This window comes from Agrilus planipennis, unplaced genomic scaffold, assembly GCF_000699045.2.
Source record: "Agrilus planipennis isolate EAB-ADULT unplaced genomic scaffold, Apla_2.0 scaffold56, whole genome shotgun sequence".
NCBI classification, from domain to species: domain Eukaryota; kingdom Metazoa; phylum Arthropoda; class Insecta; order Coleoptera; family Buprestidae; genus Agrilus; species Agrilus planipennis.
The window spans coordinates 291,299-311,064 of record NW_020438870.1 but is presented as its reverse complement, the minus strand read 5'-3'; the positions used below and the strand labels follow the sequence as shown (position 1 = coordinate 311,064).

Genomic DNA, 19,766 nt, shown 5'->3' with positions numbered 1-19,766 from the left:
ATTATGATCGTGAATTATATCCAATAAATTAATTAATGATACAACTCAACAACATTGAATTTCTGTAAATTAGGGTAACTCCAGTAAACATAGGATTGAAATAATTTTCTTTTTCTGAATTATGCCATTTATAGTATTATGCATTACAGCTTTAGTAACAGTAAAGTGTTTATTGGATTATTGACCAGTCTTCTAATCAGTTCAGTTGTAACGAAAAAATAATTAAATTGAATAAATGCTTACACATTTTTGGTTTGCATGTTATTAGAATTGCATCCATTAAAGCTGAATTTGTGATTGTTTGCAAAATACGTATTAGTTGTCGCCACGCCATCATAAAAAAGATTTTTAACTTCTTATAACTCAACTTTATCTAACTTGGAGTTTGTTAAAATGAAGAAATATGAAGGTGTAGCAATTAATATTTTCTGTTAAATATTAAAATATTTATCGAAATTTGAAGGATTTTTTTAGTGCTTCAATCGACTAAACCTTTTGGTTGATTATAATTTGCCTTGCGTATACAAGGCCGTTGCAAGGTGATACAGGAACCAAATTAAAGTAATATTTACTTTTTACTTTCGTAATATATTTTCACCTGACTGGCCGAAACACAATAATAACCACTAACTAACTAAAACTTTCACATTCTTTACTTTGTTTAAAATTTCTTTCCAATCTTTTTCGTTAGCTTGATAAAAAATAGCCTTGGTTATTTTTATGATGAATGTTCATCTCGTTTTAGAATATCACTTTTTGATTCCAAGTATAGAGGTTATTATATTTTATTTGATTAAGAAGACTATGTCGCGCTTGGTATTTATTTTCATTTCGCATATTCATTTTTGTCCTCTTAAAATTAGTTTTGATCTAATACAGACAATTTTCTCAGTTGAACTGCTCTTAATGGGTAAGAATTTTAATTTTTTTAATTAGGTATTTTTACATTACGTAATATTTAAAAAATCATTAAGAGCCTATTTTTCTGATATTTGTAGAAATAACAGTTTCTGTTAACTTTCACTTAATTTATTAAAATTATTAACAAGTTTTGACTCATAAAGCTATCATTAAAAGAATGACTAATGATCTATTTTTGATTGAGTAAGAGGTTCCATCAGTAAATATCAGAGCTTTTTGGTAACTATTTTGAAAAGCTATCAGTTGCATTACCAAAACAGTTTGTTCTATATTTCAATTAATGAGATTTTTGCAATTTATTTTTTATTTTTTAGAAACAGTTATTGGTTCTTGATCTTGTTAAAATAAAGACTTACTTTGGTCACCAATCATCACTATTTGTTTTCAGGATCTGTTTAAATTTTGCACATGAAGAAGCGGTAATGCAGAAATAACGAAGAATGACGGCAATAATTAAAACATTTATTGCATTGCATGACACTAATGTTTTAAAGTTATTTTTATGAATTTATCTTTAATTGCTAATGTCAGTTTAATACGTTTGTTATTACTTTTAGCACCGATTTTGCACTCCTAGCACCATTATAAGTGCGTATTATTGGTAATTTCTGTATTACATAACACGCTTGTTCGTAAATTGTTGAATTTAGGTGCATTTATTTGTAAACATATCTATTTAATAATTATTATTGCTGGTACATGAATGCGACCCAAGACAGTAACTAGTCCATAACATATTCTTATAAAACAACGAGAAAGTTTTGAATGCTTATGATATTTTTTCTTGTTAAAGGTTGGCAAGTAATGCCTGCTATTCGGCTGTTCGGTAGAAAATGGTTAGCAGCTTCAGATGATCTAGTCATTCCAGGTCTATTCGAGATAACTTTTCGTGTCGTATGGTAAGTCTTTGTAACGATTACCCTTAACAATGATACCAACTTTTTATATTGTCTCAACAAACGTAAACTTCGACTTGAATGTACACATGTGTCTATAGTAAACCAAAAATTAGGACAAGGTGCGGTATTGCGCTCTTTCACTGTACTTAAGTGCATACTTTCAAGCACAGTTGATAGTTTTCAAGAAAAGAAAATGTTATGTAGGAGTTTTCACTTATGTTTAGTGCAACTCTTCGACCAAACACAACGACCTATGATGCTGACATTTGAACCGGCTTGTTTCTTAAAGAAGAATGCGTCCTCGTGACCTAGTGAACCAGTACAATAATTACGTAAACTTAACATGTTTAGAAGAAAGTCAAAGAGAAAGAGATGCAACTGTATTCAATGATTTTTTGATGCTTTTAATAGCTTTGTATCTTTATTAACTATATTAAAAATAGTTTTGTGAAAAATCAACAGACAAGACGAAACGTTGGCGGTTGTTTTTTAAAAAATAAATAACTTTTAACCCCTCCCGGCTTTGATTTCATATTGAGTACCTAACAAACAGGGACAGAATGGAGAATAAAAAAATTGTATGCTTAGAGCACGGCTCTATATCGGTGCGAAACGTAAACGGTTGACGCTACAGAAAATAGAAAGTTAGAAACGTTTGAAATTTAGTGTTATAGATTGTTAATTTCCACACAAATTGAATTAAAACGTGGAGTTTTTATTTATTTTTTACTACATGGCGTGTATTTTTGTGATATTCTTTTTTGCTAATTCTTAATTTGTAATTTGTAATAAATAATTTATTCATGGTTGCTTGGTTTTTCATCGTACATGCACACAAGATTCCACGGGATTTCGTTCATTCATCAGGATTAATCTTTTATTGAACAGCTTTTTCGTGCAGTGAGCTATATTCAGCTCTTTCAAATCCATCTACGTCTACAGGGATTTCCATGGCGATTAATAACTCTAGGTATCGAATTTGTGATAGCAAACATTGAGCGTTGATCCTTTTCAGATTTTGAAGATTTTATTAAATAGTCTTACGTATCAAAAATAAACGGAATAAATAAATATCCTTAGTTTCTTTAATGAATTATTGTAATCAATCCGATNTTTATAAAGTAATTTAATTTTTGCATCAAATGAATTCCTGTTATTTAAGGGTTACCTGCATTTCCCGAAATACTTGTGAATAACTAAAGAAAGAATAGGTCTTCCTTTTTTATGCCTATTGATTTTTTTTAAATATTCCTTTTTCTCCATAAAAATTTGTGGGGAAATGCAAGGAAATTTCGGGACAAAACCAAAATAATAAAAAGAAATTTACCTATCATTGCTGATTTTTGTTGGCTAGCTCCTTACCATAAGGATTACCGTGCGATAAGGAATTGTTGGACTAGAAACAGAGTAATCAGAATGAAAAAAATGATGGATGAGGAAAATACTGTGTATTTGATCTTGATTCGAACAAGTAGGAACAAGAAAGCTCTATGAAAGTTAATCAGGAAGATGAGAGAAACGATGGTAGAACACCTAGTCATAACTAGAGATGCACCAGTTAGCGATTTTGCTGGGTATCCGATAACCGGGCACCCAACAAAACCATTACGGTTAATAGTTCATGTCTTCCTTCAGACGATCTTTCTATTTAATACCACCCTAAGCTACGTGTCAAACCACATTAAGTTCGGTTCGAAAAGTCGTTTAAACAGTAAAGTAATGAAATTTTAATTCTTGGTTTTGCGGATTTTCAACGAGATGGAAGTTGAAACCGTTGAAACGAGCTTATAGGTGATGTTTAAAGACTTCAAAAGTCTTTGCAAGCTGGCAAAATCATACTAATAAGTTATGATATACCAACAAGCGACAGAAATTGTAATAATTCGGTCATACTGATGCTTTATTGTCCACTGGAGAAAAGTAAACGCAAGAACTATATTAAAACAACGAATAATTTAGTTTAGTAATTAATAAATAATACAAATTAGGACAAACTACTTATTCCAATACAATCTAATTTCCAATTATCATCTTTATAAGAAAAAGATAAAAAATTGGTGTCGGTAGTTATAAAGAAGCCTCTTTGCTCCCATGTTGGTTTTGACTCCTACAATTTGTTTTATTATTATACAGATCAATTATTATTAGTTTTATGGGTTCTTTTACAAGTTCTTATCAACAAATCACTGTTGTATTGGTTTGTTAATAACATAAAAAATATAATATGTTTTTACGTACTTAAAACAAAAGAATTGCAAAATACAAAACTCCTTGAAGGATTTTCTGTCTGTGACCTAGTGATTTTTTTTAACCGTTTTCCGTATTTGCTCTTTAGTGCACTTAACAATTGTTTATTTGAATTAACTGCAACGGCAGTTTACAGAATTTTGCTGACGTTAACACTATTTTTTCGAAAGAGAAATTGAAGACATCCTTCAAAAACTGCATGATTCATCAAATAGATGGTAAAAATTCTTTGACGCTTTTTAAAACAAAATGGTTTAGTACCAGCTGACATTGACATACTATTTTTAATAACATGGTAGGCTGTTAGTTGTGCATAGATTGCTTATACATTAAGGTCAGTATAAATAATTATTTTTATAATGGGTTTTAAAGTGATGGTCTAAAGAAAAATCACTTTATTATGTGGTTTTGATGGTTTACCGTCTAAAATGTGAGTTATGTACTTTTGAAAAAACAATCTGATAAAACAAAAATTGACAAAATAATAGTCCGTTATAAGATACAAAAAATGAAACAATACTACGAATAAAAAGAAACTACATACGCTTAATGGAAGATAGTCGATAAAAGACAAATATTTCTCGCCCCCTATAATTTTGGCGCCTTGTAAGTTCAGTATTAGCATCTAGGAAGGAGGTCCTAGGGATAGCTTTAAATAAAATGGAAGCGGTACTGACAGATCAGTACTGTATGAAAATAAATAAAAGTAAAACTAAAATACTGATATGCAAGGGAAGAAAAAGTAGGGAAAGAGCGAATATAAAGATAGGAGACGAAAAATTAGAAGAAGTGGCTGATTTTAGATACCTAGGAAGTCAGATAAGTGAGGATGGAAGGAGTAGTAGGGATATAAAGCAGAGGATAGCGCAGGGTCGTGTCGCCTTTAATAAAAAGAAGTCACTTCTATGCTCGCGAACGGTTAATTTAGAAATTCGAAAAAGGTTGTTAAAGGTGTATGTTTGGAGCACGGCGTTGTACGGGTGCGAAACATGGACAGTGGGAGCGGCGGAAAAGAAAAGGTTAGAAGCGTTCGAAATGTGGTGTTATAGGCGGATGATGAGGATATCGTGGGTAGAAAAGGTTAGAAATGAAGAGGTATTGGAAAGAATAGGAGAACAGAGGACTCTATGGAAGTCAATAAAAAGTAGGCGAGATAGGTTGGTAGGACACCTTCTCAGGCATGAAGGTCTAGTCAGAGACATATTAGAGGTAGAAACAGGAGTTAGGAGGGGTAGAGGTAAACCTAGATTAGATTACTGTTCGCAAATAGTTAAGGATGTGGGCTGTTCTAGGTTTAGGGAAATGCGAAGTTTAGCTCAGGATAGGAAAGAGTGGACGTACGTGTCCAACCAGTCTTAGGACTGACGACATTATAATGATGATGAAGTTCGAGCCTTAAGGGCCTATACGTACTAAATCAAGCACTTCTTGTATTTTAAAGCCTAATTTTCTAATTAACTAAAAAAAAATATATTGGATGTATTTTACAGCAGTATTTCATGTAGAACACAAAGCACAAGCAACTTAATTGTTGTGCACCATCATAAGAACTTCACCGAAAAAAAAAGAAAATGCCTCTTGCGTGTGCTCTATATGTGTGACATGAAAATGAAAATGAAATGTTTGTAAAAAATGCATAATTTTGAAGACATTCCATATAGTTTTATCCTGCGGAGTCAAAGGTTACAAGGCAATAGAACATCTTCTAAGAAATGAAGGGTTAGAGACATTAGAAGCCGAAGCAAAAGTAAAGAGAGGCATAGCAAGATCCAGATTGAATTATTTTACGCAAAAAGTTGGAAATGTGGGATGTTCTACTTTTAAGGAAAAACAGAGACCTTTAAAATAATTGAGTGTACGTGTGTCACAAATAAATCTGCCATTTTATCTGCACTTTCCAGGAAAAGAAGCGTAGGTTCTAGACTTATTGGTTTTGAGAAATTCGCGATTTTCCACTACAATCTAACTAACACTGGGTCGGCTTATTTTTCTTATTCGATAAACTTCAGCACGTAAACAAAAATTTTCTCATTTTAAAATTTATCGGTTGGAAAATTTTTATACACTTTTTTTGTTTGAAAACTGGGGCGTATAGAAAATCTTTTCGGTCGTCACGTTTTCCGATAACAATATTCTGAACGTTATGCTATTTGATTGAATTTGTCCGAGGGTGGAAGTCCACTAAAATATTTGTTCCACTTCCATTCTTGAGATTTGCAAGGGCGCATATAGAATTCGTAATTTTGAGAATAAGAAGTAGTAGTTCCTAATTCAAGGCGAGGAAAAATTTAATAAATGTCATTAATGAGGAGTGGTGGTGCATTGTTGGAATGAAACATAGTTAATTATAATCAAAGAAAATATTCGTTGCAAGTAACGGCAAATTGCGGTTGTTTCGACCGAGCTTGTAATTTTCAGGAGTAATTATCTAGCTGCGTGAGTATCTACTAAATTAAAAATTTTGCAATTCTGCATTCCTACCGCATAGATCAGAATTATGAAATGGGCGAAGTTTGACAAAATAATAAATAACATATATGCTGTCCGTATATTCCTAAAATAGAATTAAATACAATCCTAATATTATATAATTAATTACCCCCACATGAAATGACATTTGCACATTTTTTTAAAATTGTGCTTCCTTTCTCATTTGTCTCTGTGTACTCTCAATAAAGGCATGTCCCTTGTTATTCATTCTTGATTTAATAATCATATAGGCATTTCTACGGGTACATCTTTTGCATATTCTTCCTAAAGGGATATTACAACGGGTATTTTTATATTATTATTGGAATTTAGGTACTTTCTCGTTTTGTAAAAGATGCTTTTACATATTTGTTTGTAAGAATCTTGTGGAGCAGAATCAGTTTTTAATATATGTCCCAAAAACATTCCAGAGCAAGTGGCTGAGAGGAGTATCTTTTGAGTGGCATTTTCAACAGCAATAAGCTTCGATAAATTGGATTCCAGCCAACCAACGGAATGCTTTGTGTGACCTTAACCTTGCGTGGTTGTAATTGACCTTACAAGGATCTATAACTTCAGAGCTTTTCCGCAAACACAATATCATTTAAAGATTAATTGTAATGTTTTAATTTGTGCAGCGATATTATGACAAGTTACCGGAAGTTCGTTCACCCAGGACGTTAGGGTTGGGGATATCCGGTAAAAGGCTTTTTTGAAAAGTAATAGCGTTGAAGAATACATAGGAAATACAGGAAATCCATTTATATTTCTTATCATATTTCCCTAATTCTGGTAGGGCATTCTACAAAATACAGATACATTTATTTCTTTAGAAGTAAATCTTCTTTTGTTTATTTTTGTGATTAATGAATGTGGGTACTTTATATTCTCGTTCAGTACGTAATATTTAGCTAACAAAACGTACCAGAAAGTATGTATCATTATAATTTAAATTAAAGCAGGTTAAGTGTTTTTATTATTACAGTCATTGCATTGTCTTGAGTTGACATTTTTTTAATGATTATGACCAAGTTTTTTTATCCGTGTGACCCATAAAACCTTAACGGTTATATTTGAAAATTATAATTTAAGGTTAAATAAAATACAAGGCGATAGTAATTTACAGTCTTAGGAAAAGAATTAGGTAGTTTTTCCATATTCTGTACATAGTTTAGTTAATACCGAAATAAAATTTACTATTTTCTCAATAAATGGTAATTAAAAGTGCTTCAGGTGGTGTAAACATATTATGTCATCTGTGACTATTATACTGGTAATTTCATGAATTAGAAAAAAATGGACATCAATTAAAAGCAACTTTTTCAAGGCGTTTAAATTGCGTACAAAAAACGTTGACATTTATAAGCAAGTACCAATTTATTCATGGAAAATAAAGTAATTAACTAAACCAGAAAATTTTCCTAAATAATTGTCATCGGATTACTTATAACCGGTAATCAATTTTTCTTAAGTAACTCTTTAAGACTATATTCCGGAAGCAAATGTTCATGTGCTAAAGGGATTTCTTCAAGAGTAATAAACCTTCCAGTAGTAGAGTAATAAGATTCTACCATCTAGACTTCTCCAAGGTGAGAACGACAGCTTTCTAAGCGGAAAAATTTGTCGAAGAATAGTTTTTAGTGTCGCTTGAATTGCTTGTGTCAATTACTAATCACTTGCTGTCTGGTAGTACATATACCAGGCGTCCTAAATAAATATATTTAATGACCTTAATGACCATTAAACTAGATAAAGCGTATCGCATTCCCAGAAAGAAGTAAATATTTTTGCCTTGCGATTCGGGTGTCATTCCCGCGCTTTAACTGGCTGTTGAATTTCCCTTAGACTGTCTTATCTTCTCAATAAGCATTAAGATGTAAATTTAGTTGGTCTTCTTTAGAGGTCTGCGATGCTGGGTGTGAAAAGACCTCTGAAGAAGTTGGCCATTTGTGCTAGCGAAACGTTAGGGAGGAACTCCAAATGACAACGACTTTTAGACCCGAATCGGGGCAGCATATTAAATTGATGGTATTCTTTGTAAGCTTTTGTAAACTGTGTTTCGAACGTCTTCAGAGCCATGTAATAGCTAACAAGGAGCAAGTGTTTCAAGTTGCTCACGAACTACAGTAGAACATATTTTATTTACATGTGAATTTTAGTCGTTAATATTATAAAACCTTTTCAAAGCTCTGTACATGTGCGTATTTTTTCTTAACGTTTTTCTCAAAATGTACTCTCAATAACGTAAATATGAAGAAAAAACGATTTTTGGTAAATAAATTAATTTAAATTTGTTCATGGAACATGCAAATAAAAACTGTAGTTCAGAGTCATTAAAAGACAAGAATTTAGGTTACAAATAAGACGAAAGACCAACACTGCACCTGTTCGATCACTTAACTTGATTGCTTTCTAGTTTTACGTATACATGTTGCAATAAATCGGCAGATATACACACAATAAGTAGCAACAATTTCAATGGCATAACAGTAAGCCCAAATTTAGAAAAAAAGAATTTCCACAAAAATAATTTTACCAATTATTCCCCGTTTTATTACAAATAATATCCTGTAATATTCGATTACATTTATTGAAGCCCTCAAAATTCCAGAAGTTTATAAGTAACGTTATTTATTCGAAAGAAGTTTGTTTAATCTTCAATTATATGGAATTTAACCAAAAAAAGACCATAATTGATNTTCTCGGAATAAAATTACATTTTGTTTTTCCCAGTAATTTATTTTTTACTTTTTAGTTTAGATATATGATCCTTGATGGTAGTCAAATGTTTTAGTCTCTCATTAATTTTTTTTAACGTGAAATGTGTAGAACATTATAATTTCTCATTTACTTGAGTTTTAGGGGGTTTTGTGAAAAAAAATAAGCAATTTATAAGGAAAAAAATGTAATCTGTATGGTCCCTATCTTCTTTTATTTATTTATATGTGAACATCTAAATTTCTGATACATTTTTCCGATATCCAATATAACAGCAAAGAAATGAAATGTATATCATAAGAAAGGTGAAAATTAACAAAACCACTTTGAACTCCTTCGGCGTTAAATGAGTTGAATTTGTTAGTAATCTTCCCTAAGTTGAATAATAATAACGACACAAACCTATTTACAGATAATAATTTTTATTAAACAATTACAAATTTCCAATTGAGTTTTCTTTTGTTCCAGGCTAATTCTAATAGCGTTAGTTTATGTGAGATACTACAACCACACATGGAGGTGCGATTCTGGTGGAGATTACATTCGTGCCTACCTCAATGGCATGGTGGTGTTGTTGGTCGTGCAAATTGTGGTTCTTATTGCCCTGGTTAATCGCAGTGCCCAGGGCTCAATTACTGACGAGAGTGCCCGAAGGCATGTACCTCCTCTCCTTCTCCTTAAAATATTCCTAATCCTTCCAGAAACGGTGCTCAATATCTTCGGTACCATGTGGGCCTTCTGTGGTGACATTATCGTCTGCCATCACGAGGAGGAATTCTCAAAGACTGTGATAGAAGGTACTTGATACAAATTAATAAAAAAAACACAGATCAAAATCACATAATTAAAAAAAAAATGATGGTTACAATTATAATGGACAATTGTTAGCTAAAAATGTTATGTAATATCCGGGTAGTAAGAACAATGCTCATAAAATGCAAAATATTCTAATAATCTACTGTATCAAACTCATTATGACAACTATTCTAATTAATGAATAAATGATTAACTATAATTTCGAGAATTTTAATGAAACAATACCTTATAGTCCGTAAATGGGCAAAAGTCTAAGAGTAACGTATGACTGATAAACTTTTGAATAATGCATTATACTTTATTGAATCTTTTTCCTATAACATTTTATAAATAACGCTTTAAAAAAAATATAAAACTATTCAGAAGTTAACTATTTCAACATAAAGTACTTGTGACCTAATAAAAAGAAGTTATGATGCCAAACATATTTTGATTAACTCCTTGCAAAGTTTTTACTAAAAAGAGGAACATACGTTACGTACGAGTTCTTAATTTTAATAATATAATTTGATGATAATTTCAGTTGCACTTTTTCGTTTTGTTTCAGCTCTTACATTATTAAATTGGACATTATTTGGGCTAGCAATATTTGGGTTTGCCCTTGTTTTCGATCCATTGGGATCTAAACGCTACCATGAGATCCAGGAAACTCCGGGTGGTGGAGAATCTCTACGCCATCGAAAGGCAACCAGCTTATGGCAACGAAGATTTAGGTGAGACTAGTTTTTCAACTGAAATACTAAGGGTTAACAACAACCACAAAATTCAAACTCAATAAAAATTAAATGTTACAAAAAGCTGCATCCGAATGTTTGATGCTGGCACAAATAGACAAATTTTTCAAAAGTAATCTCTATGAATTCTGTATCTTGACTTTTCATCTCTTTTTATCATTTTGATAGGGTTTAGCCTTTTTAATTTTCTATTACAAGAAACCAAGAAATTCATTAAAATGCTAAATTATGCCTAGAAGAAAGTATTCTGGTCTTTTCTAAAAGCAATTTATCTATTACTGACTGTGATTATCGTCGAATCGAGTTGCGTGTTGTGTTTTCCTTGAAAGGACGAGCAGCGTCAGAAATTTTCAATTGATGAAATTGTTTTTAAACGCTCTATCCATGTGTCAGATAACATATAACGGGTTGTGGAATTTGTTTGCCAACTTTACACATGCATAATTAAACACGGCACTTTTAAATAGAAAATTAAAAAAAAATGCCGTGACGTTCATTCTGTTTGTTCTGACTACAAACATTTCTTAAATTATCTCTAATAACAAAAACGTTGCTAATTGCTTTTATACTCTTATAAATTTTTTTACTTGTGTTTTATGCATTATAGATTTAAACACATTATATTATACAGAGTGATTCAGTACAAAGAAAGGCATTGCACTATTAATGTGTTTATTATGCATATTATAATAGAAGCACTACAATTGTTTCGCCAAGCATCAACCTGGCTAGAATTTTGAGCGGGGTGCAGATAGAGCCCCTAAGTGGGCAGCCACACTAGCTCTTGTAGGGCCCCATGAGGTTGCCCCCTAGGGCAAGGAAGGGGTATATAACACAACACCTTGCCGCATTTGCGCATCATCAGGAATGCCGCATGTGACCTCCGCAGGAAAAAATTATTGTTACCCCATTAAAAATTTTTGAAAAAATGAACTTTATTATTAATGAAAAAAAAAATACAATATACACATGTATCACTTATTTGTAAAATCTGTTTGCTCTTAAGTAAGATTATGTTATAGGGTTGTTTTATAGTTAATAATACTCTAAATTGCAATCGTTTTACTGTTGTTCGACCTGATGCGTCTGGTTTTAGTTGTCTTATAATAACAATATCAGGAAGTACACTTGTTGGTTCGTTACAAATGTAAAAGATTTCATTGAAACGACGACATAATTGGTCAAGGGTATTATTATTATAAGTTTTTTCATTTATTCAAGAGTATTTTAAAACGGATTTGCCTCGTCGAACCCTTATAAGGTAGATTTAATTCTATGTTTATACATCTGATAGGTCTGACTCTTAAGACTCATAAAAACCCCATAGGGCAATGCTCCTTTTTTTTGGTGGGATTTTCATGAGGAATCTACGGAGAAATTCCTATATCGGCGTACCCCTCATTAGCCACATGAAGCCCGCACGCTACACGCCCCTTATAAAGTCTAGTCGGATACGTTCGTGTTGTTTTTTTCTACTGGAACCTTAAGATCCTAAGCATAGACATATATTAATGGACGTTCCTTAGCCGTATGTCATTGTAATAATTTCTTGGATCGAAAAGTGAGGAAGATGGCGTATGGTTTTATTATTTTAACAAACAATTTTACAATTTGCGTGCACAGTTCCTATGTAAATTTTTCCCTCATTCGAGTTATAAATTTTGCCACCAGATGGTGTATGCCCATTTGACGAAAATCCCAATGTTAACTTACCAACAATTTTAAAAGTAAAACTTAACTTATTAATACTGTTAAGAAAATGTGTTAACTACATTGTCATCNGCAGGAAAAAATTATTGTTACCCCATTAAAAATTTTTGAAAAAATGAACTTTTTTAATAATGAAAAAGATACAATATGTACATATTTTACTTATTTGTAAAATTTGTTTGCTATTGTGTTATTGGGCTGTTTTGTAGTCAATAATACTTTAAATTCCAATAGTTTTATTGATGTTCGATCCGATGCGTCTGGTTTCGGTTGTCTTATAATAACAATATCAGGAAGTTCACTTGTTGGATCGTTGCAAATGTAAAAGATTTCATTGAAACGACGACATAATTGGGCAAGGAGATTATTTTTTTTTTTTATTTTACCTCATCGAGCGTCCTTGTAAGTTTATACATTGCCCCTTAAGACCCATATAAAAAACCCATAAGGCAATCTTCATTTTAGTATCACCACTTTTTTTGGAAGGATTTTCATGAGGAATCTACGGAGAAACAATTATCGTGTTCTTTCTGTAATAAATCCTTTAAAACAAAGAGTTCTTAATTTAATTTAATATGGATGACAATTCGTTTCAATCTTGTATCAGAAGCTGAAGCAATCGCCAAATGCTTATTGTGGTTTTAATAACAGCGGATGTTACAATTTTGTTACAGATGGGCCTTTTGTTGGATGCGATCTGACGAATATGGTAACGAAGCCTTTCGGCAAGTTGCAGCCTTGCTTAGTGATCTTTTCAGGAGCACTGACTTGGTCCCTTCAGATGTCCTGGCTGGGTGTATTTTACTACGAGTCAAACAAAAAAAAGAAACCAGGGAAATGAGGAGGATCCAAATGTTATCACACGACGATCTTAAATATACTACAGGTACCATTATTACCATTTTACTACGCCTTTTCTTCACTTGTTTTACATATGTTGTAGTGGCAAAGATTAGTATGTAGCTCCCCGCTTTGACGAACGCCTTTTAGCAAACCTCGAAACGGATTCTAATTTTGGCCATTGATTGATCGAAAACTAAATCAATCCCAATTTAGTACACGTTTCGGCATTGCGAAGGGTCGAAATTGATTTAGACCTAGATTACCCTTGTAGGAAATTACGACAGAACCAAGCTTGGCCTAAAATTGTTCAATTCTAGTCCGAGATTGGCAACCAATATTGGACCAAGCATGGCAAATGTCTGGTTTGTCACTAGTTGGCAGGCTTGGTTTGGCTAGACAGCCAATACTGCGCAATACTAGCCCAAGATTGGGCAGCCAAACGATTTTAACATAAAATTGGGCAGCCAATATGGTACCAAGACTCGGTGAACAACATTAACTCTGAATTGGAGAGCCAATATTGTGTCAAGACTTAATAAACGATACTAACATAAAATTGGCCAGCCAGTATTTGGATATAGCTTGGTGAAACGTCTATATACCTAGCCTAAGAACGAAACTCCCAATTTTTCTTTTTTTTTAAATAAAATAGCTGTTTCTGAAGTGATGCAAATTAAATTAATAGAGGTAGGGCTATGGGAGATAACACCCAGCGAAGTAGTTGCTTTGCGAATAGTAAAAACTAAAAGTAAACGTGTTCTCAATTTTTCACTTATTTATTTCAAGGGAAACCTATCATTAAAATGCTTTTAGGTGTTAGATACGGACAGTTCCATTTATAAACAAGCCTTGTCTTAATTCTGATATTCATTGTAAATTATTAATCAATTTTAATTGTACATGGACCCAATTAACTGTCGTTCGGTTAATTATAATAGTTTTGCACTTTATTTCTAATTGTTATTTTACTATTTCTGCGAATATTTAAATAAAACAAAACGAAAAATAAAAAGAAGGTCAAATATACTTGGATAATCGCAAAACTCTATTATCGTATTTGTTTGTTAAAGGACAATTTAAAGAGCGTACGTGTTAAACTACTTAGGTATTAATTGCATGCATAATGTGATCTATCCTTGCATAATCATTCCCATCACTTTAATTACGCTTTCCTAGTTTAATGCAAATCATCGATACTTGTTGAAGATACCGAGCACATTAAGAGGTGAAAGTGATTCAGTGAAGTGCATTTAACGTTAAAAGGAATTCAACAAGTCTATCTATACATATCAGAAAATCCTTTTTACTGAGACCTCTTCATACCAAAAATTATCTATGTTATGTTATTTTTAAAAGTATCTAACAGGAAATTAAATTGAGATAATACCTAATGTGGGTACTAAGAACAAGAACGTGACATTGGGACTTTTTCTATAATTTATTAGGGAAATACAAGAAATTAATTCTTACAGAGATGTAGTTAAGCTTTGTTCTTGCATGGACCAAGGGTGTTGTTGTAGACTTTAATTTCGAAATGACTCAAGTTGGCAAAGTAACACCACAAGTATTCTCACAAAACTCAAGACATATTGAGTTCCATGATAATCCCACAGAAAAGTAAAAAATATCTTAATCCAAATGCTTATTTCCCTTCTATTTTTCACTATTCTTTGAGCTGGTAGTGAAATTTTCTTGGTTATAAGTAATAGATGTTTTTGAAACATTAAATGTTTTGAGTTGTGTGAAGTTGAATGCTTGCGAGTTTAAATTTTACGTCATATCAAGTCCAGATTATTCAGAGTGACGTAGGACATGGACCAGAACTTTCAATGGATAGTTCTTGACCTACCCGTGCCTACCCGCAGCTACGTCCCTGTATCTAGGCCAAGGGTGGTCCACACCATTGTAGATTTTAAGTTCCATATAACCCTTTGAGTTCCGTGATAATCCCAGCAAATTAGAATATAGGTAGGAGAAATAAACAATTAAATTTTACGATTATAAAGGATGGGTCAACATTCAATGAGTGGGCTTAGGCCTTATCCCACATGGGTCTACCCGTCGCTACGTCCCTACATTCGTATCAAAATTTTACGAAAAAGTTCCGCACTTAGGAAAATCTGAAGGTTTTTCTCTTTTTGTTACAGATGTTCACAAAATATTTGTATTCGCCCCGAAATGGATGAATTTAGAAAATGCTCGTCATTTTCTAAGACTTTCAATAGCTGCCTATGGTTGGCCCTTTGTTATGTATCGGCATTGCGTAACAGGAATATGTCGCCTGATGTCTCAAGTCACTTGCTGTGCTTGTTTTAGAACAAAATCGACCATTGTTACCGACGATAACTGTTGTTTATGTAATTTAGCCGGGGTTAAAGATATATCCAAACTTAGGGAAGAAGATATACTGTTCGCATCGTTCAGGAACAACGTTTTTGAGGTAAGTTCTATATTTAATTATTGAAATCATACAGTAGAGAGGAATTGAAAACCAAACATACGAATATTCTATTACATGCAATCATTAAATCAAAATAATTAAGTCTGATAAATGTAATTGAAAGCTTTTGAGGTATTTTACTTTTTATCTATGTTCGGTGAACGTTTTGCCTTACCCACTTGTACAACATTCAGCAGGGATGTATCAGAAAGGGTGGCGGGGTAGAGAGGAAATGGGGAAAGAGTTCTATCACTAATAAACTACTTCTATTCTGTAAAAATTGATGACGGAATATCAAAAAGTACATAAAAATAATAACACGAAAAAATAAACCTGTAAAAGTGCCATTCAGTTTGAATGACTTAAAGTATCTAGAAGTAGAGAACACATCCCAGAACCTACATTTAGGAGAAATAGAATTCGTTCTTCATCTTTAAAGAAGTTGGTTTAGTTGTCTTGCTAAACTCTAAAGTCGTTTACGGTCTAATCTAAGTATAAGTATATTGATACCCAATTTTAATCAATTAACTCTATGCATTCATTACGTACACCTAATTGCTGGTTTTTCATGAAAGTATACATACGAGGGTGGATTGATAAGTTTCCGGCCTGACCAAGAAAAACAAGGTTTTTAAAAATTTTTTTTTTTATTTCTCAACATAATCTCCTCCAAGGCTGATACATTTCTCATAGCGGTGTTCCAGTCTATTAATGCCATCTCTATAGACTGATTCGTCAAGCTCCTCAAAATAACCATTTACAGCTTCGATTACTTCTTCATTGTCCGCAAATCTCTTACCGCCAAGCCATTTTTTGAGATTAGGGAACAGAAAATAGTCACTCGGGGCTAGGTCTGGAGAGTAAGGAGGGTGCGGCATCAATTCAAACTTTAGATCGTTGATTTTAGCCGTCGCAACGATTGACGTGTGCGCTGGTGCGTTATCGTGATGAAACAAGATTTTTTTCTTCGCCAGATGAGGTCGTTTAATTTTCACCTCGTGGCTCAAACGTTGCAATAAGTCTGCGTAGTATTGACCAGTGATAGTATTACCCTTTGCAAGGTAATCAATGTATATAATACCTCTTGCATCCCAAAAAACAGTAGCCATAACCTTGTTCGCCGAAAAAATTGTTTTTGCCTTCTTTGGAGTTGGTTCCCCTGGTCCAATCCACTGTTTAGACTGTTCTTTGGTTTCAGGAGTGTAGTGGTGGACCCACGTTTCGTCAACGGTTACGAATCGACGCAAAAATTCGCTTGGATTACGCTTATACAATGACAAATTTGCGGTAGAAATGTTTTTTCGAATCAATTTTTGGTCGACTGTTAGCAAACGCGGCACCCATCTTGCACAGAGCTTTTCCATATGCAAATGTTGGTGCAAAATATGTTGCACACGTTCATATGACATCTTACAGGTCTCAGCTATCTCACGCACTTTCAATCTGCGGTCTCCCAGCACTATTTGATGAATTTTTTCGATCATATCTGGAGTTGTGACCTCAACGGGGCGTCCTGAGCGAGGCCCATCAGAGGTGCTCACACGACCCTTTTTAAACTCGGAAACCCACTGCTTAACGGTTGAATATGACGGGGAGGATGTCCCCAGTGTTGAGTCCATCTCTTTTTTAATCTCCTTCGGCGTTAACCCCTTCAAATAAAAGTATTTGATGACAGCACGATTTTCCTGCTTTTCCATTTTTACGAAAACCACAGAGGCGTCTTGTTCAGCGTGCTGTCAAACCTACACTAGCAAGGAGATCGGGCTGAAACTATAGCTACAAGCTATCCAAGGATGGTACTATAGAATGTCACCTCAAGGTAGGCCTAGTGGCGTCATCTCTTGGTTAGGCCGGAAACTTATCAATCCACCCTCGTATTATGCTAGGAACTCATATTTTTTATTAATATTTCTAATACAACATAACAGTATCATTGCTCCAATTATTGCAAACTTTATAATAAATCTTGTGATCAAATGTGAATTTTTTTATCAATTGAGGTGTTACTGATAGGTAGATAGAAAGAAAACAGTAAAAATAATGCTTTTGATCCTTTGTGATGAAATACTTGAGGAGATACATTTTACTCGGCTTTTTAATCGCATCTCCTTTCCTTTAGTTCCAACAAGGTTATCGATTTCCTAGTTTGAGAACAATACATTAGCTAAGCTTATCCGCATCTTCTTTTTAATTAACTAATTTTACATTGAAACGTTTCCTGTCTTTTCTAATTAGACCTCTGGGTGCACTTATGGATGATCTAATTAAAGGTATATCTTAAGATTGATGTTCCTTTTTTTTTTTTGGAAAATAAAAGAAATAATCGTTACTGGAATAGGTAGCGTCTTGTTTCACCACGTTTATTTTTTTATTGATTGCTCCTTATATTTTTACGGCGTAGTATCCTTAGTAATTAATCGCTTTTTCTGATTTTCTGTCAGCCACTTTTCTATTTAATTATATCATTAATCAGAATGAGCAAGTTAAATTAACTTGCCTGGATTTTACCGCCAGAAGACCTCGCAGAAAAGCCCCTCCTTGTTACAAATATTTTTCATTGCCTACGTATTACTTTAGTGCACAAAATCATATAGACTTTAGGTATACAGGTAAGGCAAAACATTCATCAAAATCAGAAATTATACATTTCTTTATAGGATTTTATTTAAGATACACTACCGAAAATATAACTAAACCCTGAAATCCTTTTAAGCCAACCGTAACACCCGAAAATCTTTAAATTGCGTTTATTGGACTTATATTACAATAAATTACTAATAATAGAAGATGGTTGAAGGTACGTATATGTACGAATTTTCTTACTCTACATTGTGTTTTTCAAAAGATATAGAATAGAATATCTTTAATGTTGGGTTCCCAACTCGCCAAGAGTGTATAAAAGAATTAAATAGGCAACGAAAATTCAAGTAAAACAATTTTTAGTATTTAGTATTTTCATTATATTTACATTTCATCTAATATAGATACATAAACTTGAAGTTTAATATCAAAATAACATCCTCTTTTAAGTTTATGCTATAAAAACACAAACTACCCTTTAAAAAAGATTCGTTTGCCTGCCTGAATTTTTTCAACAAATATATAAAATTAATTGTACAATAAAATGGTGATAAGATCCTCGACTTAATATAATCATTTTTATACTATAATTAATCAATCACTCCCCTTTCATTGAGAAATTAGATTTGAAGGTACATTTTTTTATTTATTAATACAATAATTATAAATTTCAGTTGCCGTTTTGTATAATCACCGATCACAAAACGTCAAGCATAGTGGTGGCAGTTAGGGGTTCAATATCATTGAGGGACATTTTTACCGATTTAACTGCTGGATCAGATCAATTCGAAGCTGAAGGATTACCGCCCGACACCATGGCACATAAGGGCATGATCGAAGGAGCAAATTACATTTATCGTAGACTAAAGGAGACAAATATATTGGACAAAGCCCGATCGTTATACCCTGAATATGATTTGATATTAACTGGTCACAGCTTGGGTGCTGGAGTAGCATGTTTGCTGGCACTTAAAATTAAGCCTAAATATCCCGACGTTAAAGTGTACGCTTTTGCTACGCCAGGTGAGTTACCATTGCCAGGGAATTACCCGTTGACCGTTAACTTTAGGGGTCACGGATAGGGTTGCCACCTTTTCAGGCTTTACATAAAGTATTTCTCGACTACAAGGTTCAAAAAAAAAATTACTTGGCATAAAAATAAAGTAATTAATTTTTTGTTTTTAAAAACATATTTTTTGTTACACCCATCAGCCAGTAACAAATTGCTGTCGCTCTTAAATACATTAATAGCCTCTAAACATGGCAAACAAAGATTTAAGTAAACTAAAAGTTCATTTTTAATTAGTTTTAATGAAGCTTTATTCCTGTCGTCCCGCCACTTTGCGTTCATAACAGAGAATACTCTTTCTGTAAATGCTGAAGTGGCCG

The 19,766-nt window shown here is 33.0% G+C and overlaps 1 protein-coding gene across 1 annotated transcript in view; it reads left to right on the top strand.

Annotated features, from left to right (window-relative positions):
- Positions 1 to 19,766, top strand: part of LOC108732671 (sn1-specific diacylglycerol lipase beta) — a gene marked incomplete in the record, with an annotated part of 36,572 nt that overhangs the window by 10,527 nt on the left and 6,279 nt on the right. Inside the window, 6 exon segments of the mRNA XM_025976893.1 lie at positions 1,715 to 1,820; positions 9,723 to 10,051; positions 10,618 to 10,783; positions 13,189 to 13,400; positions 15,505 to 15,797; positions 19,052 to 19,400. Of these exon segments, the coding sequence (XP_025832678.1) occupies positions 1,726 to 1,820; positions 9,723 to 10,051; positions 10,618 to 10,783; positions 13,189 to 13,400; positions 15,505 to 15,797; positions 19,052 to 19,400 (1,444 nt within the window).